Source organism: Argiope bruennichi, chromosome X2 (genome assembly GCF_947563725.1).
Source record: "Argiope bruennichi chromosome X2, qqArgBrue1.1, whole genome shotgun sequence".
In the NCBI taxonomy this organism is placed as follows: domain Eukaryota; kingdom Metazoa; phylum Arthropoda; class Arachnida; order Araneae; family Araneidae; genus Argiope; species Argiope bruennichi.
Window position 1 is genome coordinate 120605548 of NC_079163.1, and position 26027 is coordinate 120631574.

General features: G+C 28.4%; 1 protein-coding gene across 4 annotated transcripts in view; it reads right to left on the minus strand.

Annotated features, from left to right (window-relative positions):
• Positions 1 to 26027, minus strand: part of LOC129960151 (solute carrier family 4 member 11-like) — a 321996-nt gene that overhangs the window by 50938 nt on the left and 245031 nt on the right. For 2 of the 4 annotated variants that reach the window (XM_056073337.1, XM_056073336.1), the window contains exons 5-7: positions 5620 to 5697; positions 3315 to 3399; positions 809 to 932 (exon numbers count right to left, since the gene is read on the minus strand). In XM_056073337.1, coding sequence (XP_055929312.1) covers positions 809 to 932; positions 3315 to 3399; positions 5620 to 5697 — 287 coding nt within the window. The remainder of the gene's footprint in view (positions 1 to 808; positions 933 to 3314; positions 3400 to 5619; positions 5698 to 26027) is intronic. The other 2 variants (XM_056073339.1, XM_056073338.1) reach the window with 1 other exon arrangement.

Consider the following 26027-nt stretch of genomic DNA (forward strand, 5'->3'; position numbering starts at 1 on the left):
CTATTAAAACCATATAAATTTAGCCCTACCCTAATGATGCGTTTGAGGGGATCTGAATAACTAAGTCGATGCGACATCAGTCTCTGAAGTCTGAAATAGCGTCTAGAACTAGCAGATAATAAGCCTCATACAAAGTACGAGTGATGGGCTCTGAAAGCAAACCACCACTATTGTACCACCAGGAAAGCAAGAACCAACCATCGTACCGGAAGATTCTTAACTCCAAATCCGAGGTTCTCCCTAAGTGGGATTGAAATTAATCCTTAATGAAGAAATCCTTAAATCAAAAAGTATTATTAAGTTCTTACTTAGAATTGTTATCCTCTCAATAAATAATTAAGTCCTTACTTAGATTTTATTACAGCTTAAAATTATTGATTTTTTAAATAATAATAATTTTTCTTTGCAAGATGAAATAAAAAATAAATTTTTCATCAACTTGCATTTTTAGAACATCTATAATTGGCATTTCGTCAGTGCTATCTGACTGCAATTCAAAATTACAAGCTTCATGTCAAAATAACCCTCGCATTTCTTTGAAATGGCGTGTTGATTTAACTAAATTAAATGAAACTCATTACTGCTTTAAAGTTTAAATTTAGGAATTTCACACAGCTGCTGAAAATCAACATCACCAAGGAATCTCTAAAGTTTGTTAAAGTAAAAGTAAAAATTACTCTTTTTCTTTGAAATTACTAGAATTACATATTAAAGTGTTGTTTACAAAAGTGTCTTTTCTATGAAAAGCAGAAATTTAATAAATGTAGAAAAACATTTTATTGCAAAAGATGAAAAAAAAATCATTTACCTCTTTGCTTGGCGTCAAAACAAGAATGAAGAACCGTACTTCATGCAGCGTCCGTCCCATGTTTGCTGGATGTTTCAATCGCGCTATTGCCACGTGCCGTTTTTGAAGCGAAGCTAAATTACACCTAAAACAGAAAGAGAATATTTTCCACTTATTTTCTAAAATTGAAATAAGTTTTAAATTAGCAAAATATGTATTTGAAACGTATTAATTTAGCTTTTTCCCAGTTCAATATTTTTCATGTAGATATTTTTAGTTTTCCTTTCTGAAAATTAATTCCAGAAAATCCTTCATCTATAGACAAGATTACTTATATCTGATCGGAATGAAATAAAAATAATAATTTAACTAAAATTGGCTTCAATATATTCCTGTTGTTATATATAAAAAGAAACTGAGATGAGTTTACAGAGAAAAAGCGACTTATTTCTAAAACGTAGTAAAAACAAATAAGAATATATATATATATATTCACTAAGTCTATATTTAAGCTTCTAGTTGAAAGGACATTAAAATTTTAAAAGATAAATGATTGATTTTTAATTTAAAGAAAACATCCCTGTGTTTTCAAATCCATTCCAGGAATTTAATGCGTGGCATTTGAAAGAGGATTCCAGGAATTAAATGTTTGTTGTTGAATTTTATTGGAGCAAGAGCCATGTTTTGGATAAACTGCGCTCCATGAGTTAAAAGGTTATATTTTTGAAAGTATTGAAGATATTAATTTAAAAACTCTGAATAAAGAAAACATTTTCAATGAATTACACGTTTGTACATTCACAGATAAATTTGTGCTCAAGATAAATATAAATCAGAAAATTCAATTTACCTTCTCCAAAGAAAATTAGAAAAAGTTCAATTTAAATTTATACGCAACGATAAAAATCAATACGCAAATATTTTTGAAGGAGAAAACTTAAGAGCTAAATTCGTGGAACTACTTATGAAAGAAGAAAAGAAGCGGAGCTTTTAAAAATCAAATTAATTTGGCTGAATAAAATATATGAAAAAAGAAGTGTTGATTCATCTTTTGAATTCTCTTTAGCATTGAAAAGAATATTAGTTCCTTCCAACAATTGAATTTTAATTGCATCCTTTGTTGTTGTACTTATCCAAATTTTTAAAGGGTATTATATATTCCACGTTATTATAATGTGGAACAAAGCGAATTTCTCCCACAAAAGCTCCTTATTTTCATTTTCGAAAATGATTAATAGACCGTGAGGCTTAATTTTTTTCGATGACGCTGTTTCTGAGAAATCCTAAGGAGTTTGAAGGAATAAATATCATGCTTAGCAGAAAAGTTTGCGAAGTTTTAAAAAGTTAGATTAAAGAAAGGAAAAATCAATTTATGATTTTCTGGATTTTGAAGCGTCAAGTCAGATAGATATGAAAACTAAGATATAATTAATATATAATTTTTGCTTCCGATTTTTATTTTAATTTTTGTTTATAGCATATTGAAAGTAAATTTGTAAAGAATAAACAATTAATGTTGATTTTGAAGAAAACTTCCTGTTGTTTTAAGCTTTAGACAATTTAATATTTGAAACAATGTATTGTTACCAGATCAGCTCTTGGATGCAGTTATGACTTCTTGATTCAAATTTGAGAGAGATATTTGAACTGAAGTTTGTAACTCATTGTATACTTTTACTAATAGACAGTATTTGTTTGAAAGCTGTAAAAAGTGTTTTTATCCTTAAAAATCGCGTGTTTGTGAATAAAGAAATCCATGAATAGTAAGAAGAATGCAGAAAATAAAGAGAATACAAGTTTTTTAAATAGGGTAATTTTGTATGCTATATACTTTACAAACTAATTTAACCTGTTTTTTTAAAATAAAAGAAGAGTTCATAAATAGTTTGCATGCTATAGAAATTCAAAATACTTTACAGAATTTCTTCAAATTTTGTTGAAAAATGCTATAAAGCATAACCATTACCAAACAGAAAGAAACTCATGAACAGCCTAGACGAGATCGAGTCGCCATCACATATCTATGTACTAACTTTTCCCTAAGGAGGTACGTTCAGTCATCAAAGATTTGGCTAAAATAATCACATCACCTTGGCTGTACTCTTCTAAAAATGCACTTACGTATCTGGTGATTTATCATTCTCAGATAAGTGGGTGTGCTCTCACTTGAGGTGTCTTCAGAGGGGAATTAGGATATGTATTACAATAAAGCATACGGAAGACTCTTTTTGCCAGGTTACGAACAATAGATACGAAAGTAACCAAGAAAGTACCAAATTAAAAAGAGTACAATTCTTATGTGTGGGACTCTGAAAATCAGAACACTCGTGGCGTTCGCACCCTTTTTGAAATACATAGATTTATGCAGATATGGGAAGAGGAATAGCACCATTATTAGAGAGTACATGAGAAAGTTTCAGGGAGACCACTTCTGCTGGTTTTTATCAATAAAAGAAACAAAGATATTTTAATTATGAGCAATACTTGATATCTCAGCTAGTGTACAATATATACAAAAGATACTTACATAGCACATAGCCAAGATTGGTCATAATCGAAACCTCCTCCTTCACTTACGTATGTTCCTTGTATGGTACGGGAAAGTAAGTGCACTGAAAAAAAAAGAATTATTAGATTTTGGCAGCTGTAATTATCATATTAAAATTCATAAGGGCGCTTTATTTTGAAGAATGTAATATTTTAAATATATGATTGAAGTTGCACATTTTACTTTTACATGTTGATTATTAGTTGATTATTATATAAACTAAAATTGTCTCCAGTTTTATGATTGGTACTTAAAAACTTTGCTAATGCGTATTTAAAATAATACACTAAGAAAGCACTGAAATGGGATGAAAAATTATTCAGTAATAACTCAAAGATTTCTAAATTTTTCTGATCGGATTAATGTCTCTGATCAAAATATGAAATTATCAGTGAAACAAAGTGTAATTAAAAAAGATTGTATGTAGATTATTTGAATTTTTCTGTCTGATTTTCAAAAAAAAAAAAGTATTAGTTGTAAAGTTTGAAATTTTCTGACTAATTTTTTATAACCGGTTCTTTTTAATTATCAGCAAACTTCGCACTAAATATTATTTTGAAATTCTTATTAAAGACGAAAATATTCGAGTCTATTTTCTAAGAATACAAGTTCAATGAAATCTGTTTAGAAAATTAAAGATTTTAATAAACATAAAGCAAATCAACATTAATCTGTTTAATAGCAGAATTTGATACCTGATGAGAGAAGAATTAATTACACCGACTAATTTTAATTATTATTAACTTTATTATTTAAGTGATTTAATTATCATTTTGAAACTATATTGTGTTAAATAAGACAATATTAATTTTTTAGAAATAGAGCACTTGCTTGCCTTTTCTGAAGCTATTAATTTAAATTTATGACAATTTGGGCTTAAACGAAAACCGTATTTTTACATAGCGTTCAGAAAGGAACATTTTATTGCAATTGCGATTTTAATTAAACACAGATATTATTATATAAATTCATTTTTAACTAATTGACTGGACATAAATAAAAAGGAAACTCAAGAATATTAATGAAATAGCACCAGAATTAACCTATATCTATTGATATTAATTTGATATATCTATTGACATTTTGATATATCTAGTGATATTTTGATATATCTATTTGATATATTTATGGGTATTTTGATATATCTATTTGGCACATCTATTGATATTTTTATATATTTATTTGATATATCTATTAGTATTAATTATATATCAATAGATGTTTTTATTTCACACATATATTTACTGCAAAAATAAAGATAAAAATAGTAATAAGGCATAAATGTGCAAGACCCAACCAGAAGAATAGACACAAAATAGAAAAATAGACACAAAGCAGAAGAATAGATGCAGATACACACATATGATAGAAATTTCATATGTGTATTTATTCTATCATGATTTATTAACTGAAGCATAGTTTAAATCTTTAAGAAGCTTTGTTTAATTCTTCTGGTAGAAAATGTTTATTATCTGATTTTTTTTCATTCTTTATCTACATTCGCTTGCACTGACAATTAAAAAATATCAAAGTTCTAAGAAACACGTCTATGAATCTCGATTTATACAAGAAGATAATTTAAGCCGATAATCCAACATTCAATGCAGATTATCCATTAAGAGGATTTCGGGTTAAAGTCTGAATATATGTATAGCCAAGTCACAGTCACATAAATGGTGACTGGTTTAATACAGTATGGGCTGAAAAATTTTTGATGTATAGATATTTATTTATTCGATTAGAATGGTATATTTTTCAGCAGTCATGGTGTACCTTGGTTTGTCGCAACAAAAAAAGATGATTTCCCGAAGCAATGTTATGAATAATGAGGTAATATAATAGGAAAAGCTAAAACAAGTATGATAAATATCGTCATTGTTATATCAAAATATTGCGTGTCAATTTTTCTAGAATATTTTATTGATGCAAAACATTTACATAAATTAGCTACATCTGCTCTCTAAATATTGTATGTGAAATCTGATTGTTATATCTTATCACAAAATATTATCTATCGAAAGTAGTTTGAGTTGTTGCATCAAAATATCGTTATATTTTGCAATGTATTGCTTATGACGTGCGGCTTTTTAATGTAACATCGGTGATATATTTTTAGAAGGTTTTTTGAGATTTTCTTGCAACGATACAAACAGAGGAACAGCTGAACAGTTTTAGAGGAAGAAAAGTAATGAAACCTAAATGTTATATTTTAGACGGAAAGAAAGGATTCTGACGAACATCAGCCAAGAAATTGGAAGTCACAAAGTTATTCTGGTAGAGTTACCTGTACGACCAACATCTTTCCAATCATCTTCCTCAATAAACGGACAAATTCCTTGTTCTATTAAACGCTTTAAATAACCTGAAAAAAGAGTTTAAGGTGGTTTTTACAGCTTGTCAATATCACTTACCTTTTCAAGATAAGAAGGCGAGCTCAGTTTTAGCATGTTCAATGATTCCTAATTAAATACTTATATTGATACCATTATGTATAAAATTTTCTTATATTCTCACATATCTATTTGTGAATTTTCCCGAATTCTTTGTGTCTCTCGTGGAAGCTGATTTTAGAGCATGTATGCAAATGAAAACACGAACATCAATCGGAAAATAGCAATCCTTGAAATCAACGGTTGCCGTTCTTAGAAGCCAAAAAATTATTCTTCAGATGACAGAGGATATAATTGAAAAGAGAAAAAAATGATCCGTAAATTACATATGCGAAACTCTTTTACAATATTTAAAATATTACAGCATAATGACAACCTTTTAAGTGCAGTACACATTATTTCAATATAAAATATTATGTTCTTTCTTAGACTTTTTAGCTAGAATGTACCAGTAAGACCGACTTAAAAATGCCAATGTATTATATTTACGCAATTCGGCTTACCGGTTTTGCATAAAACTGTGATATACGACTATGTAGGAGAAAAGTCGACTGAATGTAGTCTTAGCACGTTCGCTGCCACGATTTAAGTCAGGGATTCGGATCATTTATTTAATTAAATGACATCTGCTTCGCTACCTCTTAACTGTAATAAAGAAACGATAATCTAATTAGATAGCAGATGTGAATCACAGTGAATTACGTGACAGCGTTAAAGTTTTCAATGACTGTTATAACGTCGAAATGTTTTTTTGTATTCGTAATCATTTCTATTAAGAGATATTAAGGAAGACTATAGGCATGCTTATTAAAACGGAAGCTATAAGAAATTAAGATTTGATATTTTTTGGAAATGTCTAATTGTAAGTACTCATATGGATAATTTAGAGCATATCTTAGAAAAAGAAAATATTTTAAATTCTTTGTGGGAAAGGTTTTTCTCATATCTATTTGAAACACCAAGGTTATTATTTTAAAAAAACAGAAATACATATCAAAGTTTAAGCGTGATTTAAAGAATTTCTCACTATTTTTCTCGCAATGAAATTTTATCAAATGCATCTTTCATGTAAAGGTTATGTTATAAAATTTACTGACCACATCTATGATTTTTTTCTTTGAAATACTTGTTTTTGAAGAAAAAATAGTACTAAATGATAAAAAGAAAGATGTTTAACGAGTAGTGCTGAAGGAAAGATTACGAAGAATATTTCCCAGCATTTTGATTAAAATTTCTCCTTACGACAAAAACAGAATAGAAGCCAGTATAAACCGGTGACGGGATTACTCGGTGTTAAAATTCCACCCACGTCTTTCATTTGCATTCTGTATACGAATTTTAAATGATGTAATTTTTTCTTGTAAAATTCTTTTGAATTCATGACTGAAATTCTCTGTTTTCTTGATGAAATTCGTTAGCGGTGACGAAAGACTCAGAATGAAATTAAATGTTAGGACTGTCTTTTATTTTGTATAATTTTTTTTCACAAAGCTTCATAACGTGACTTTCTAATATTCTTTCATTTTTTTTAATGAATGCAATCTAAAATACAAAATTTAAATTATTAGATTTCTCTAAGACTTTTAAATTATCTGTATTATATTATTGTTCGCTCATCATGTTTATGCTTAATTTGCTCTTTTGTCTTCAATGCACTTTAGTTTTGTGTTTCCAAGGGCAAAAGGATAGAATTTGTTTACAAATAAATTTTAAGAAGAAATAGAATTCGTTTACACCTCAGTTTTGCGTAATGTAATTAATTTTCATTATTTTCATCTCAAAATCAGAAACGGAAAATTGCAAAATATACTTTAGAGTCCTGTTTTATAATTGACTTAAATCAATCGGGAATTAAAGATCTCGTGCATTTAATTTTAACAAAAATTAGAATGTTTATAAAAATGAAGCTAAAAAAATCATTTTTTTTTATTGTAACAAATGCTATTAGAATTACTATATTAAAAATTTTTTTCCATGTACTGAGTAAGCGAAAGCTATTTCATTCATCAAAACCCAAAAATACTTGAAATAAAGCATTAATTATCCAATCTGCTATGAATGGTGCTTATATTATAAAAATATTCATAAATAAATAAAATTAAAAATTCTAGTCATTGCTAAATTAAACATAGAGCTTCGATTAACAAGGGAAACGATCATACTTTTTCAAGAAAAAGAATCCATTTTTCTCAGTCATTTTTTTTTTGTAGGAATCATGTCCACCAGAAAAGGGTAAAAGACACATTTTATTCAAATTTCTTGAAATGTTTTTTTTAAACTTACAAATATTACTTTGTTAGGAATAAGGAATGATTTGTAAAAATACTGATTAGAAAAAAATTTTTAAATGAGGGAAGTGAAATGAAATGAAAATTTTCCAAAAACAAATATAAAATTTTAAGAAAATATTTTTTTGCAAAAAATAAATAAATAAAAGAAATAAATAATCTAGATAATTAAATTTGGATTCCTACTTCTACTAGGTTCACTATAAAAATTCTTGAAAAAATTTCGTGATAAAATAATAAAAATCGAATGAGAAGAAACATTTTAGAAAAGCACGTAGTTTTTAAGAAAATTTTTAATTAATTTCTGATTAGGAAAAAATATTTTTAAAAAAAATCTATGTTTCTGCACAGTTTATATCCAACCATAGAAAAACAAAGCAAATTTTACTAAAATTGTGGGAAAAAGTACTTGGAAACCGAACCCCATTAAAAGCTGGAATATCTATCAGCAGCTATTTTTCGCTAAAGAATTATTCATAGAGAAACAGCGCAAAAAGGGGCTCAAAAAGATAAATTTTTAAAAAGAGTTGACTTTAAAAAAAAAATGAACTAATCATTTAATTCTCGTAATTTTAACTTATCATATTTTACTGCACAAGGAGCTTTTTATATTTTTCAAGTGAACAGATAATAAAGGAAATCGAAATTATTTGAAAATTGTTAGTGATAATTTATGTTGCATGTAATTGAAGAAAATAAAATAAACAAGAATGCAGCAACTCTGTCTGGAAATATTATCAATATTCCAAGTGAGTTAACGGTAGAAAGGGCTAGCAACAACTCAAGAAATGATTATCATAAAACACTCGGTTTTCGAATTTCAGCATCACAATCTAATGAGACTAAAGAGATTTGGTAAATTACTGTCCATCCAGTCATTTATTAGAAATTCTAACTGTATTAAGCGGTCGTTTCAATGATTCTCTCCTAATCTCCAACAGGTTTCATTCGTTCTAACTAAAATCGATTTCTTATGTCAACATAATTCAAATCATCGTTCCACGAAATGCGACTCTTAAAGATGAGGAATTAGAAGCACAAAGCTTGGAAAGATAGAACTGCAGAGAAGTCGACATTTAGGTAAATAACTTTATTAATAAGGATTCGTTTCCTGTCAAACTACTAACCGTTGATACTTTTATCTGACTGTTCGAAAGATCCATTGTCTTCGCCTGTCGGTTGTCGGTTTATTGAACTTATAATTTTCTCAAGTTGACAGTTCTTAGCTATACTTTCATTCTTGATCTAATGATTTTCGTCAACTTTATGCTGCTTCATTTATAAGTAGTTTTAAAACTTTTTTGGTACGACGTTCAAGGGCTCACTCCAAAGCGAGAGTCACTGCATAATAACGAGTATGGCGCATTATTGAGGCTTCGATCAAAATGATATCTTATTTTTACTGTACAATACAATGTCATTAAATTTCTTTTTAATGAATTGTATTTTTTCAAGCATATTATTGTGTTAATAATTTGGAGCAATTAATAAAAAAATTAAAACAATTTCCAAAGTTATCTTTTTCAAATTATCGAACAATACATGATGATGATTGTGGGACTTTTATCGTAATGACATTTATTAAATGCAAATTTATAGATTTTTTCCGTTGTTAAAATTATAGAACGTTAAAATATTGCGATTCATTTTATGAACTATATTATGATATCTTGGCTCATTTTATAATGGTCATTTATTATTGGGGCCATTTTAATATGTTAATTAAAATCAGCGTCTGCATTGCGACCTTTTTGGTTGTTCCTTGCATTTAAGAAAGTTTGTAAAAAAATGTCCAAAATATAATTTTGTATTAAAAAAATTATTCATTTTGATCGTCAAGACGTTTGATTTGAATACTAATTCAATTCTTTTCAACCGAATTTATAAACATAAAGTTTTTTTTATTCTATGATTTAAGAAGGCGCGTTGCGAAGCAAATAAAAAAAAAATCTTTATAAAAATTGAAATCAATCAAAACCAAAGCCCAACGATGTACTAACTTGAACTATGTACCAACAAGTGCCGTAATAGCGATTTCACTCAATATTGATAATATATTTTCAGTAGGGTAAACATAATTTTTCAATTATTATTCTCTTTTTGGTGGCATGACTACTGATTGAATTGTCAGTACAGTGACAAAAACAGAATCTAAATTAAATTAAATTCCCATTTCTTTCCTTATGTACTTTGATTATCGAAACTTTAATTAGAGAAAATAATCAATATCAAACAGGCCGAGGCCAGGAATAAAATTAAAGGGATAGGATAAATATAATAACAGATATAAGTAATATCAAATAACAATGAATACTTAGGTTGCTTTTCTGCTTCAGTTATATTAATATCCAGTTTTAAAGCAACCTCGTAATTTTGAAAGGCCCTCAGCTGAAGAGAACGACACTAGAGCTGGTAACTCCTCTCCTAACTTCCACACCACACCAGCGAGAGGACAATTGGCCCCTACAGATGTAATATGCACTAGGCTCTTTTACGTCACGGTTCTTCGCGGAAAATGGATTTCGAACCTGAAAACTTTCACTTCAAAAGCAGAGACCTTTCCACCAGGCCACCGCGGGCTTGTTCTTCTGTTGAAGTGATTTGTTATTTTGAAGTTTTAAGAACCAGCCAATGGCTTTATTTTTTCTGTATGAATAAATGTGTTCTTTAAATTCGGATGTTTTCCATCACTAAAAGGTACCGCAAAAACACCTATTAAATAGTTCAAATTAAATAAATGGGATCTCCATGCATTTTTTTTTATGTAATCAAATTTATTACTGATTTTAAGAAACGATTTTCACTCTTTTCAGACAAGAGATTTCAATATGAAGTCATATTTTAGTTAACCTTTGCGATGTCCTTTACAGTCAAAAACACCTACGCTTCTTGCATACAGCTTCAACATCTTGGAAATTTGTAACTCTGTGGATTTTTTTGTTGTTTCTTGAAATTTAGCATTAGTCTTGCACATGTTTATTTTAAAATTCCAATGGTTTATATGAATTTACCCAAATATTTATGTTTTTTTTGTCTTAAGGGATAAAAACAATAATTCGTATCGTAAAAAGATTTTTTTTTATTTTTTTTTACAAATAATAAAATTTCCCTTAATTTTCATTCGTTAATCCTCACAACATTAGAAAAATGTAGTTTGACCATTATGAATTAAAAATGAAATATATGACAATTTTTAGCTTCAAACATCCGAGGTCTATTTCTATGACATATGATGTTCATAATGAATGTCTTCAATGAATAAAAAATTAAATTTTTCTATAATAATGAATATTACCAGAAATAAGTTCAAGCCTCTTATTACAGTATTACAAAACTGCAATTGCAATTATATATATATAAAAAAGAGAAATTGAATGAAAAAATCTATTTAATCTAGAACTTATAAAAAAAATTAATTCTTCTTAACAACAACAACATATCAATAAATAAATGATAATCTACTGATAAAATTCAGTAATACAAATTGCTAAAAACTCAATATCTCCAGTTTGCCCTGACGAAAGAAATGGAATAAATTCATGAGTTCGAGTTTAAGAAAAAATTAAAGAATATTTAAAAATGACTTTCATTTTTAGGGCTAAGTGAAATGATTGATAAAGCCTGTAAATTACGACCATTTAAAAATATAGTAATTTACTATGTTATATTCGGTATATTAGTTTGAGAATTATATCGTGTTTAGGCAAAATGACCGTTTTTATTGTATTTTTCTTATTTGATTAATATTATATTTGAATGTAAGAAGCCATTTGTTGCTAATTATCAATAAAATTTCATAAAACCAAATGAAACATGAAGCCGAGTAATCAATTCGAATGGTTGTATAAGTATCTAAAACAAAATTATAACGTTTTATTTCCAAAATTTCCTTGCTTTAAAAGGAATTCATCAGATCTTGGACATGACGTAAAATGAATACAGTATTTTAAATTCTAATTTGAGTGCTTTGGATGGAAACTTATTCGGTCAGATTGAATCTTTTTTTCACAAAGATGTAGCCAGAAGCAAGCAAGGTAAAAACTTTTCCATTAACCTTTTATTAGAAATATTTTTGTTCATGAAAGAGAGCAAAGATCATATGCAAAAAAAATCATGAAGATTTTTTAAACATTACTGAAGATAAAGGAATAAAAAAGATTTTTTTTCCTGAAGATAATAAATAACTCATAAAATTCTATTATCGATTGTAGGGATGGATTTGAAGTGTGTAATCTCTGCTTTAAAGCCATGAAGAGTGAGTTCACAATGAAATGACTGAATAAAGCAGTTTTTTCCCCTCGTGTAATTGAGAATTTCTTCAGCAACGAAAGAGCCGTTCTTAATTTTTCTGAACAATGTCTCAAAACTTGGAGGATCTCTTCAAGTTATAGATTTTATCCTCAAAAAAAGTTTTAAGAACTGATAAGCTCATTACAGAAAAAAAGCACGAAGCACTTGGCATTAAGAAATTGATTCCTCAAAACTATTTGAAGATAGATTTAAAATGAGTTAATTTGTTATTTGTATTGGACATTTATATTCAAGTATTTTCTTTACTATTTCTGGTTTCAAATTGGGTTATCGAAAATCAACCTATTTAAAGAAACATAAACCCCCGAAATTTGATTTTGATTAAATATTGAGTTAAAGATTCGAGCTAAGAGTCTTGATTTATCGAAAGCAAACATTGAACAACTTAGGTGCTTTTATCAGTTCATTACTACCATACCACATAAAGCCAGATGCATTTATTTCAATAATTGCTTCAGTCTAAAATCTTCTATATTTTATTCCTTCATTTGCTCATATACGAAGAATAGAGGAAGTATAGTAATAGACAAAACATTCGAACTCGAGATTTTGACAAATCTCCACCTTTCAGGCCTTATTTAGTTCAAAAACCTATTTTTGGCAATATGCCTGTCTGTGATGCGATAACTCAAAAACGCTTTGAGCTAGCGTATGAAATTTGGTATATGGACTTCAGATCAAATGCGTTCACATTTATTAAAGTTTCAATGAAATACAATTAGAAGAAACCTGTCTATCTGTCTGTTCGCGTACAAGTGAAATCGATAACTACAAAACATATTTCATACTTGAAACGCTAGATAGATAAAATTTGGTACCCAGATTTAACATTTAAAATGCAGATTCTTATCAAATTTTGAACCATATCTGTCAAGATTTTGACTGTCTATCGGTCTGTAGTTTCGCATGCATATAAGTTCAATAAATGCAGTAACTTAATTTAATGGAATTCGGTATGTAATCCTGAAACTACAGCTGTAGTTCCGAGTCAGATTTTGATTCTAAAATATATTCTCACGATTGATTCATAGATTCAAGCCAAGGATTCATATTCGCGGCCTTACTCGAGGTCCACAATTTTATTCGGACTAAGGCGAAAAAGAAAATTAATTGGAGAGTATACGAGAAAGCTTCAGGGAGACCAATACCGCTGATTTTAAGATGCAAAGAAAGCAAATATTGTTGAAAGCACTTTGTAACATACGATTAATACTAGATTGGCCATTAGGATTTCTCACAATAAAGTTAGTGAAGAGCACATAATGAATTTTTTATGGTACTTAACAAGATTTTTTCAAGGAAAGAAATTATTAATTGTGATGTATGCTATAACTGTCTTAAAGAAACAAATTTTGCCATCAAATTGGGATATCCAGAAACGATAAACTGAAAAGGTGTTATGGTCACCGTGATAAAGCCAAACCGAGTATGAATCCAGCCACTTATCATTTCAGACTGGACAATTTTTGACGTGTTACCATATATATAATCATTTTTGTTAGATTTATCACCATCCGACTAATATTTGTTTGAATTTTTCAAAGTGCCTTATATATATATATATATATATATATAAAATATTCCGTACTAATAAAAATATTGAATTTTCCTTCAAAGAGTTTTTTTGCTTTCTGGTTTACGAAAGATAAAAAGAAAAATATGGCAATCATTAAAAATCCGACTTCTAGAATTTGATAAATATCTTCGTTTCAGTCTTCCGTGAAACCGAAACAATCATTTTTGGAATTATATCAATCAGCTTATGAACACGATAATTCAACATTGCTTTAGAATTTAAAGTTTCAAGATGAATCTATTAACAATTCATGATGCAATTTGGAAAAGAAATGTTGATATAAATCAGCAGAAGGTTACAAAATTTTAAAAGCACGAGTAGTTAATAGAATTAAAAATATAAAGCGGTAAAAATATTTTTGAATTATAATGAATATTCACCAATTGTGATATCATATTTCATATAATAAATAGTGGTTAATGATAAGTTTATTTCATGGCTTCTTTATCTATCAAAAGATTTTTGCCGTAAAATGAATAATATAGAAATTTAGTTGAATTAACATTTAGCAAAAACAAAAAAAAAAAGGATAATCAATTGTTAATATATGATGATCATAAATTAAAAAAATTAAAATCTTGATCAACTGATGAAGATTTGATAATTGAGTACGACGTTAACTTTTATTTAAAAAAGTTTCATTGATTTAAAATCTCTCAAAAAACTTTTAAAAGGATTTTTCCGTTTTTGGTGAAGAACCCATTCACCTTCAACAACCTATTTATTAAAAATTTAATCAGTATTAAAATTCAGTATAAAGAACAACAAAAAATGTCTGAAATGAATTGCTAGTGTTAGATGATCTGATAAAGAATTTAGATCAATAACCACTTGAACATTTATTTAGAAAAGCTTCACGGACATGAAAACATGAAAAAAAAAACCCCTATTAAATGAGTTTTCCTTGCATTTATTGTAGAATATCTTTATTTGAAAATGTTCCATTTCTTCTGATTTCAGAAATCTTATCGAATATATTCAATGAAATTCGGCAGAAAACTTATTAGATACGCTTCAACTAATTTAGGAGTTAACATGCTTATAACTAAAGAATAGGTGTTCGTCATAAAAGTAATCCTTTCCCAGTCGATGACCCCTTAAAATGGCGAACTCTTTTGTTAACAGTTTTTAGACCATAAAAATAACCATAACTTCATCATAAACCTTTATGACTGTATCATTTTTCTTTCATTCAGCTACTTTGTTTCCTTTTTATAAAAGCTTTCATAAATGCTTATGAAGCATTTATTCCTAAACATTGTTCAGATTATTTTTCTTGAAGCTTCTGAAGTCTTAAACTAGGCGACATTAAGAATCCAAATAGCCCTATTTCAGGGAAAACATAACTAAAATTAAAAAAAAAATAATTCTTAGATAAATATTTCATGAATTTGTGATGGAGGCATCGAAGTTCATTTGATTTTGTTATTCTTTTTTATGTTTGTGAACGATAAGAGTAAAAAGATAATATAATCATCTTCTATTTCATTGTAAATTGCTTATTAATTAACTTTATTAAACATTATGTAATGCAATAATTGTTGAGTTATTTTTATTGCTTTATCAGAGTTAAAATTTTTTTCTGTCTCTGAGTTGATAAAAGAGATTTGGATGAGATTATTTCGTCAAAATACCTACGTTGCATTGCTCTTTATTAATCAATATAAATATTTTATTTCAACCCAGTGTCAACGAGTATTAATTATAATTTTTAAAAGCATTTCAAACATTTATATGAATATTTGCCTAACTATATACGTACATTACTATCTAAATGCAATAAAAAAATACCCCTTTTTTGGAATTACTTACTTAGAAATCCTGTTCTGCATCCACATCTCACTAAATAATGTTTCAAAAATAAACTAGTATTCCATTAGGCTGTATAAACAGAGTACATACACTCATCGAGATAGAAATTTTCTTAATTTTTAAAGTAAAGAAATGGGGTCCAATTTCTCTTAAATTGTTCTCTAAGTCTGGAGACTCACTTTTATCCATTTATATCTTAAATTCATCCCTTCGAAGGTAAAATACCTAAAATGTCTTGGCTGCGATCCTAACCAGCGTTATATGGAAGTTAGTAAAACGATATATGATTTAACAACGAACTTCTATCGGCTATCTGGATGGTTTCAGGAAATTTTCATGGTTTTCCTCCAAACGAAATATTTATGTGGACCAGTTTCTTTTGATGGCTCTCCTGGAAAGCACCCTATTTGCCTCTCTCTATATACAGGAACTAAGTAAGACTTCTATCTAATGCGGTATCACGGTGTTGTTGATCGTTTTCATTTGTATAAAATGCCACACTTTCTTTTTTTTTATCACTTGGCATAGATTTATCAGCCAATTAAGATTAAACATTTAATATTTTTTATCAAGATTATTTCAAATGGTGAACTTAATCAAATTTCACAAAGGCTAAGCCCTTAAAAAATCAACAACAAGAGACAAAAAAAAAACAGTCTTTACTTAAAGAAGATTAAATCTCTTACACTCAGAAAAAAAACCTTTTCAATATAATTATGTGTTACATAAAATGACTGAGCAAATACATTTATATAATTCTTCATATTAGGCCAAATGAATTGGAGAACTTAATCCCACTACACAAAAGCTAAGCCATTAAAAATCAGCAACAGGCGAAAGATCGTTAAATACATGATGGAAAAAGAAAATTATTTAAAAAAAATATTAAATCTCTTAGAGTTACAATTGCTTAGATAACCTTTCAATACAATATTATGTTACATAAGAGGAGTAAGCAGATAAATTTGTATAACTTCTTCACGTTATTTTGAGAAAAGGGATTAAAAAAAGAGAGATGACTTGAAAGGACAAACAGCAACAAAAAAAGGCTAGTTGCTAACACTTGGCTGTAAATTAAAATACTTTTTGATAACATCACTTTTTTTTTTCTAAATTTATCCCCTATTAAGCTAAGTGCTTATTTTATTTTAGTAAAAAGCAAACTCTCTTTTTCTTATTTTTTTTCGTTTACTAAGCTCTCTTTTTTTTGTTGCGGAAATTCTTAAGATTACTGAGATCAAATTTCCTTTCGATGGAAAATAAATCTGATGAATATCGAAAGTAGTTTTCTGCCATTTTTCTTCTTCTTTCAGATCGCAGGCACTTTAAGATGAGTGTTATATATTTATTCACATTTTTCATCGTGTCATTTAATTCAGTGGGATATGGATTCGAGTGGTAAATTTTATTTGATCAGTAATAGAATGTTCGCTTCTTTTTACAAATTTCTTTTTTGCCATTTAATCATATATTTGGTTAAATAAACGGAAACCTCATACTAGATTTGGAAAATTGTTTTTGATTAAATAAAGATTGGTATGCATGTTTAAATTTTTTTTCCTTTTTGAATATGCTTTTGTTGTTTCAAATTTTTCGACATCATTAAATTGAAATAAGGATGGAAAAGGAAATCATATCAAATGAATTTACTGAAAATAGATTCAGTGTTTTGGGTCATTTTTAAGCAGAAGTAAATAAAAAGTTTTGCAGAAAATTTATTCTCAAGGAAGAAGCAATCCACTGGCCAAGTCACAGATTGAAGAAATAAGTAATTGTTAAGAAAATGTAGCAGAAAAAAATGATTCTCTTTATATATTTTACTTGATTTGACTTGTTTCAGGTTTGGAAAGGTAGATATTTGAAATAGATTTTTTATTTGCTTCCTGATGCACTACAACTGGAATTTTTAACAATTGCGTTTTCCCGACTATAATGTAATATTCTTATATTTTCATAATTGAATTAGAAGTTAACTGTTTAATTTTAAAATTTGAATTGCATATGAATGGTTTCATCTGGTAACTAATATGGTGTATATATATATATATATATATATATATATATATATATATATATATCCTAGGAATCAAAATTCATTCCCTATTGGGTAAATAAATAATACCTTTACATCGGTTGTCATAGAAAGAAATTTTTTATATGGGGTTTAAAATTTTAATCATGCAAAAGTTGGGTCGAAAGAGTTAAGATATATTGGAAACTTATAATATGATATGCTGATCCTTGAAGAATTTATCTTAGAAGCTTCTTCGATCGAGTAAAATGGGGAAGAAAACACAGCTTGTTTACTTCTCATAGAAATAATTATTTAGAAACCGTTTTGAAGTTTATTATTCATAATATTTAGAATTGACGGAAGCTTTGAATTTTTAGTATAATTACAAAACTGGAACCGTTATTTGAAACACGATCCCAGCCAATCAGTTGGCGAGGTACAGAAAATTGAAAAATTAATGGTAGTTTTATTTGCTTTTACTACAACTTTAATTTTGGACAACTATCGTGAAAATAGACATAAAGTTTTATTTTCTGCACTGTCTCCTAATTTGAAATATTTTGTCGGAACCCAGGAGGAATCTTCTCCATTTTTCGTTAAAGAAATGACTTAGAAAACTATGAAACGTCTTCTCAAGTGTTTAATATATTTGTGTGTGAATGGAATCAAGATTATATTTATAAAATTAAATGTGTCTTCCAATATTGTTCTTAAAAAATCTAAATATTAGAGGATCAAACTATGTGTGAATATAAAGCACAGATAATGGGTTTATTCAATGGTTTTATTATTCAGCAAGTGCTGAACATTTTTTTCAACTCAAAACATTGAACTCAAATAGATTTTTGGAAAAATAATATCGTATCAATATTGTTTAATTCATACATTTTTTTTGCTGCATTCCTCATCATATTGGGCTCTTCAACTTGAATATGGGCATATATTTATTTCAAAGTTTAATTTCTTGTCGAAAGAGAATACGTGCTTTTCCCAAATTTCTCAGTGTTTCGACCCCTTTCTCCAATGAATTCCCTTGAAGTGGTTTTATTGATTGTCAGCGTTAGAAATAGGAAGACAAAGTTTTCAAAGTTAATTTCCACCAATCTTTAATTGGAGATTTGTGTCGCTAATCAGACCTCCTGGCCGAGGATTGTCGGACTATGATTATTCTTGAAAGAGCCGAATCATTCGCGTTGCTTCGATGGGGAACTATTTTTAGCCTCAGGGCCCGTCCCCGTAGCTGTGTCAAGGTCACAGTGGAAGATTTGAAGAGTTACTATGGAAACCAAAGAGGAACCTTTGAGGAATGAATAAAGATTATTTTAATTTTTAAAAACGGGATAAAAGTTTTTAGAAATTTTAAAACTTCTCATGCTTCATATGGGATCTCTGAAAAGTGGACCGAAGTAATGTAGCGGTGTAACCATTTCCTACTGTCTTTGATTATAAACTGAATTTCCCCGAATTACCTTAAAAATTGTTTAGGAATTGTATTTTAATGTTGAAATATTTAGTGTAAAAATAATAAGCGTTGCAATTCTATTAATATCGTTTTTCTAGCAATATGAATAACAAAGACAAAGACTATTCTTAATGCCTAAACATTATAGGCATTAAGAATAGAACGAAATTACTTATAGATTTTTTCCGTGAATCATAAGAAGATTTTTTGAAGCATGTTTTATTTGTTTTAGAGACTTATTTTTTAAAAAAAATTTAGAATTTGCCATTTAGGGCACCTAACGTCGATTATAACATTAATATTTTTTCCATTTCATTCAAGCAATTAAATGTATTGATAAAATTAAAACAAGATTAAAAAATTCTTAGAAATTTTATGCGTAAAATTAAGACAGATAATGGGCACAAGGATTAAATTCCGATTTCTTTCTTTAAATTTGGAAATTTTCAAGAAATCGATATGCAGATTGCAACTATTTCGTTTTTGTCTTTATTTTCCCGAATTTTATGGAAAATAGCAGAAAGACTGTGGATTTTATTTAAAAGTGTATTTAAAAGTGTAGTTTTAATGTAATATTTTCAGTTTTACTTTATTTGTCATTAAAGATTATAAGTACTCCTTTGCATTCAATATTATAATGATGCAGATATTTCAGGCTCATATGATATACGTCAAGTACATAGGACCTATCTTATTTTGGAATCCATTGTGTGACTTGTGAAAGCAGAAAGAAAAAAAAAATATTAGGCATGACGTTACAGCCATTTGCGAGATAACGTGCAGTTATACTTCTTTCATGTCTGTCTCGTGAAATCGCCTATTTTATTTCGGAATCCATTGTGTAACTTGTAAAAGCAAAAAGAAAAGATTAGACATGACGTTACAGCCTTTTGCAAGATAACGTGCAGTTATACTTCTTTTATGTCTGTCTCTTGAAATCGCTTCCAATGGACTTTCGACTTTTTTCCAAAGATGGAATTCTCTAAACGATTTTTCATTCACTGATGTTAAAACAGAGAAGAGATTTGCAACAGAAGTGAAATTTTGATATTTAATATACTTATTCTTTTTCACTAACCAGGCATTATCTTAATAATTTGAGAATTTAAATATCAACTAATTGACTAAATTAATTAAATTTTGATTGCGTTTGCACACCGCCCTCTCTTAGTGAATTTTTGAAAGAAAATAATTTAAAGATTTTATAATGCTCCTAATATGGAATATAGGCTAAAAATTAAAAAGTAGAAAAGAACAAAAATAAAAAGAATTTTACTTTTTAGCACACATAAAATAACGTTGAAAAATTATTTTTATCAAATTCATTTCAGAAAAATTATATTTTTATTTGGTTACTATTTGTATATGCAAAGTATTATTTACAGGGAATTTAAATGCAAGTTAATTTAAAAACAGTGCATTAGTAGAATTCCCAGATAACTATAAGATTTAAGTTGCAAATACTATTGTAAAGTTAATAAACAAACGGAATTAAAAGCGAAGTTTCGAAACGCAAGATCCATACACGGGTGGAAATAGACGAAGTAAAAGTCAATGTGGCGCATATGTTCGAGACAGCCAGTTTGTCCAGAGGGAAGGAATGAATATCTTACGAGCATGAACATGAGAAAGGATCATTAATCCCAAATGATCATGTCGGAACTCACTCAAGAACGTCGAAACGAAAATGTGTTTCTCGCTAACCGGGAGGAACAACCGTTCGTTCACAGCTGTGAAGATTAATTCGAAACGGAGGTTAAGTTAAATTAAAAGATCATACGTTAGGAAGCTGATCTTAATGGAAAGCATTTAGTATTGGAGCGTAAAAATTTAATACATTAGAGTTTGCATTACAGTAATTATATGTTCATCAATATTTTAAGGCTATTATATCTGTAAAATGTCTAAGAAGCGAAATTTGTTAAGGAATATCTTCTATAAGAGAGTTAAAGATGTTCAGTTTCATTTGTTATTGGGGAATAAGATAAGGCGAAGGCTTTTACATTGTAGGGTGGGATATGCGTTATATGATTTCTTTCAATCCTAATGTAGGATATAAATTTGAAATCAATCTTTATAATATATAAGACATAAATGTTGTTTAAGTTTCAAGAGCTGAGTCAATAATCTGATTTAAAACAAACTCTCTACTATAGACTATTCAGAGCATTTAAATTTGATTTAAAACGGTCTGCAAAGCATATACTGATTGCTTCAAGGGCATTACCAAGGTAAATTTCGAAAAGATTTCTTTTAAATGTCAAGTACTTTTTTAATTAACTTAAACAGAAATTCAAGTGCCTTTCCAGATTTTGGGGAGGAATTTTAAAAAAAGTGAGCGCATTGAAACAACTTTTACGTCGTCTTAAATCCCTCAAATTATCATTAAAATAAGAATAATTTAGAATGAAATGGAAGTTTTACTGAAATTAAAGAAATAACAAAAGAAAGATATTTTAGCCTTAAAAACCAATTTAATGAAAAAATATTTATCACAGCAGTGTAAAAGTCTTATACATAACAATTTATATTCAATAAATTAATAATCTTTAATATTTTAGCAAAATTACCTCTGTAAATATAATGTACTGCAAGATATATATCAGAAAGAAGCAATTGAAAGCTTCTCTTTACAGTATGCCACTTAATTTGAAAATAATGCAATAATAAAAAGAAGAAAAAATTAAGTTATAAATTTAATTCAATATTGCATGTTATTGGTGCGATTGTGAATCAATTAATACATTCAAATGCAGCAGTGCATATGCGTAAAATTTAGGGCATTCAGGGAATTCTCACTCTTTCGGGAAAAAAACAAGGATTAAATTTAATTTTTACCAGCGAATAAATTTCTTGGTGCGTAAAATCTGTATAGAAGCGATAAATGACAAAATTCTTTTACTTTACAAACATCTGATTTTCCTGGAAGTTAAATCACAATTTTTTCTCAACTTTCCAATTTGTTCTAGTTCTTGGTGTTGATCTCTGTGAAAGCAAATATTATCATATTAAATACACTCGCAGTAGTTCAAACATTGAACTAAAACTTTTTGGAAATCAATTGAATGCTAAAATTTATTTAAAAGACTGTTACTTCAAATTAATTTTATTCACTGAAGCGTTAGATTTTTTTCCAGAGTGTTTAAAATGGTTGGCGAAGCTATACGTGTGTGAAGAAGTAGAACTTTGGGGTTGATATATATTCCATAAATAATATTTAATAGTTGGATCAAGACTTAAGGAAATATTTGACATTTTAAAAAAGCCAAATAAATAAAAGAACGCTAGCAATTTTCAATTATTATCTTTTTGTTTTTTAACAATCTATTAAGAAAATCTTGCTGTCTTTAAGAATATGAAAACTTTTATTATTCAATTTTAATTTTTAATATTTTCTATATATCATGAAAGAGAGTTGCCAAAAATGACCGAAAACTTTCGAAGAATATAATTTAGCTTAGAGTGTGCTTACTTAAAAAATAAGCATTGTCCAACTTGATCATTAATTTTTTTAAAAATATAAACAATAAATTTACTTAAATCAGTAACTGGTAGTGGCTTTGAGAAGCAAATAGATTTTAAGATTAAATACTAGAAAATAATTCGAAGAAACAAAATTCTTCTATTTAGTTAACTAATAAAATTATGTCTTTAAAAACATTTTTAATTAATTTTTTTTTACTTTTCCATTTTCTGTCAGATAGAACATCTCCAGTCCTTTTTTTTCCAAGCTTTCTAACAAATGCAGAATCTTATCTGATTAAAATTCACTTTGTATTTTAATAGATGAAAGTTTGATTTTATTTCGTTTAAAAAACAAAAAAATGAAATAAATAAATTTAAAAATCGAAGAAGAAATGAGAAGTTCATACAGAGAAATTGTGATTTGAATGAATTGGAGGAAAGTATCGGATCAGGTGGCCCAAAAAGTTCTCCCGTTTTTGTGAAACTACAAAGTTTAAAGAATGTTAAAAGCAATACACAATAGATGGCTCAAAAATTCCTGAAATAAGTTAATGAAGATTTAATACAGACACATCTGATATAAAGAAAAGCGGAAAGGTTATCTTTTATTATTATAAAAATTGATCCGAAAAGGAGCTCAAAAATATGCCAAACTTTCGGAAAAGGTTCTGCCAGCATTCGCACCACTCAAAGGTGGTTTAGAAAATTTTCTTCCGGCAATGAGTCGCTTAAGGATGCGCTACAAGAAGGGCGGCCACATGTCATTAATGATGTTGAATTAAAGGTTGCAATTGAAGAAGATTATCATAAAGGTTCTCCGTAAATGATGAAAACTGTCCGTTCATATTTGCATAGTCTTGGGAAAGTTTGAAAGCTCAGCAAATGATATTTCATCATTTGACACCTTCCAACAAGCCAGAACGCCTGAACCTTTATTTGGGATTGTTTCATCGCCATCAAAAGGAACCATTTCTTGACCGATTATTAACCTGTGATGAGAAATGGCTCTTCTATAGCCATCCCAAAAGATCTCATAATTGATTGTGATCCACTGATGCTGTGCCACAGAAAAGCAAACCCAATATGCATTAGTAGAAGATTTTTTTGTGCGTATGGTGAACTGCAAATGGAATCATTCACTATGAACTTTTACCATCTGGCCAGACTGCTATTGCTAACGTCTAGAGTGACCAACTCCATCGAGTTCGCCAATCACTTTTGATAAAACAGCCAGCTTTAGTGAACTTTAAAGGCTTTCATTTCCTACACGATAATGCTAGGCCTCATGTCGCGCGTGCGACCTCTGACACAATTAAGACCCTTGGATGGGAACCTCTTTTGCACCCTTCTTATTCCCCTGACATTAACTCTTCTGTCTACCATTTTTTTAAGCCTAGGTAATCATTTGCGAAATCAACGGTTCAGAAATAGAGAGGCTATGGAAAGATAACTTTTTCAACTCTAAAAATTGTGATGTTAATAAAAATAGAATTTATAAGTTTGTTTACCTTTGGGAAAAGGTTATTAATGTAAGTTTGGTTATTTTGATGAATCAATTATGTTATTTTCTATACATTTTTATGCTTGTTTTCTTTCAACAAAAAACGACAGAACTTATTTGATTACCATATAAATTTGAGTTAAAAAATTTAATGATCAAATTAAAACATAAATTTCATATTTTACCAGACGAAAAATTTACTATTCATCAATATCAATAAAAGATTGATGACATAGCTTGTGTTTTGCCAGCAAAAATTTGCATTCAGGGAGTTTTCCTCGTGCATTTATCTCTATAAATAAATTAAGTTTTATTCGTGAGAAATGTTTTTCAGTTGAAAAACAAAATAAATTACTTTTCTTTATAATATATGTAAAATGGCAGCATACAAAACTGTAGATCAGGATCAATACTTTAGCTTAAATATGCACATTGATCACAAATTACGGTTATAATGGAAAAAAATACAGCAAAAATATTATTTATTCAATAATAGTTTTTTAATTCATTTGTAACTTCTTTCCATTTCATTTACTTAAACTTTTATAAATACAGAAAGCATGATCAATTGAAAATCGTTTTGAATACAAAAATAAATTTCGATGGCACTTTTAAGCATAAATTATTGCTTAAGGATTATTTAAAAAAAAACTTATGCCGACAGGCAAAAAAAAAAAAAAAATTATGTAGCTTTTACTGAAAAAAAAAAGATTCTAGAAAACAAAATTTCAACTAAGAACTTATAGTTAAAAATCTAATTACATTTTTCTAGAAAAAGTCTAACGTAAAATGTAATAGTTAGACACTATTAAGAAACAAATTACATAAAAGTCAACTTAAAAAAAAGCAGCGAATTGACTCTCGTTAAAAAGTTAAGAATAACGATGTGAAAGCATTACAACACGTTTAGCGTATTAAATGCTTTTTTTTTCTCTTCTTGAGAAATGCAGCAGCTTACAAAACAAGCAGTGAAAGTTTTCATTTTTAACCCATTTATTCATTTATTAGCTGGCTTAATGACTTGACGTCCCTCGTCTTCGTAGAAAGCTACAGGTCAAGGGGTGAGTCCCCCACTCACAACTTTATTATTATTATTTTTTCACATTCTTACTCTTAATCATTTTCGCTTGTTGGTTCCAGAAAGAAAAAAAAATAGCAGGCGGTGTCGATTATTTGTTTATGCCCCTTAATTCTTTCCATTTAATTCACATTTTTTCATGTTGATTTAATTAGTACCTTCAAAGACTTGTGCAAAACTATGGCAATTAAATTATTTAGCAAGCTTAAGTAGACTTCGGGTAAAGGTATGCTTGTGTTTGTTATCTTTTCGCTTTTGTATATTTTGTAAATTGCTTTCTTAAAGTTCTTGATTCTGACACACAGGTAACAGAAAGTTGAAGAAAATACTAAGCAGGCAAAAATGATAAATCATTAAAAAGTATGTATCTTCAAATATATCTCTACATTTGTCATCGAACATGGTATTTTTTTTTATTTATTCTAAGTTTACAAACTTCATGTCCCGATCAATGATGTAAATCAAATTTGACTTTTTCTAATAATATTTATAAATAGACAATTTGGTGTCATTTTATCATTGTGAAAATACTATTTTTTAGATGTGTTTGAATGGCCTCATCTGTTTCCTTGTTTACTTGAAATCCATTTTTGTATCCTGTTGACTTGAACAACGACAATGAAATTATTTAACGTCTAAACAAACATCGGTCAAGGTACATTTACTTTTGTTATCGATTCACTTCTGTGTATTTTGTAAGTTGCTTTCTTTAAGTTCTTGATTCAGACGCAAAAATGATAAAAAGTCAAGAAAAAAAACTGACCAAGCAAAAAAAAAAAAAAAAAAATGTTAAAT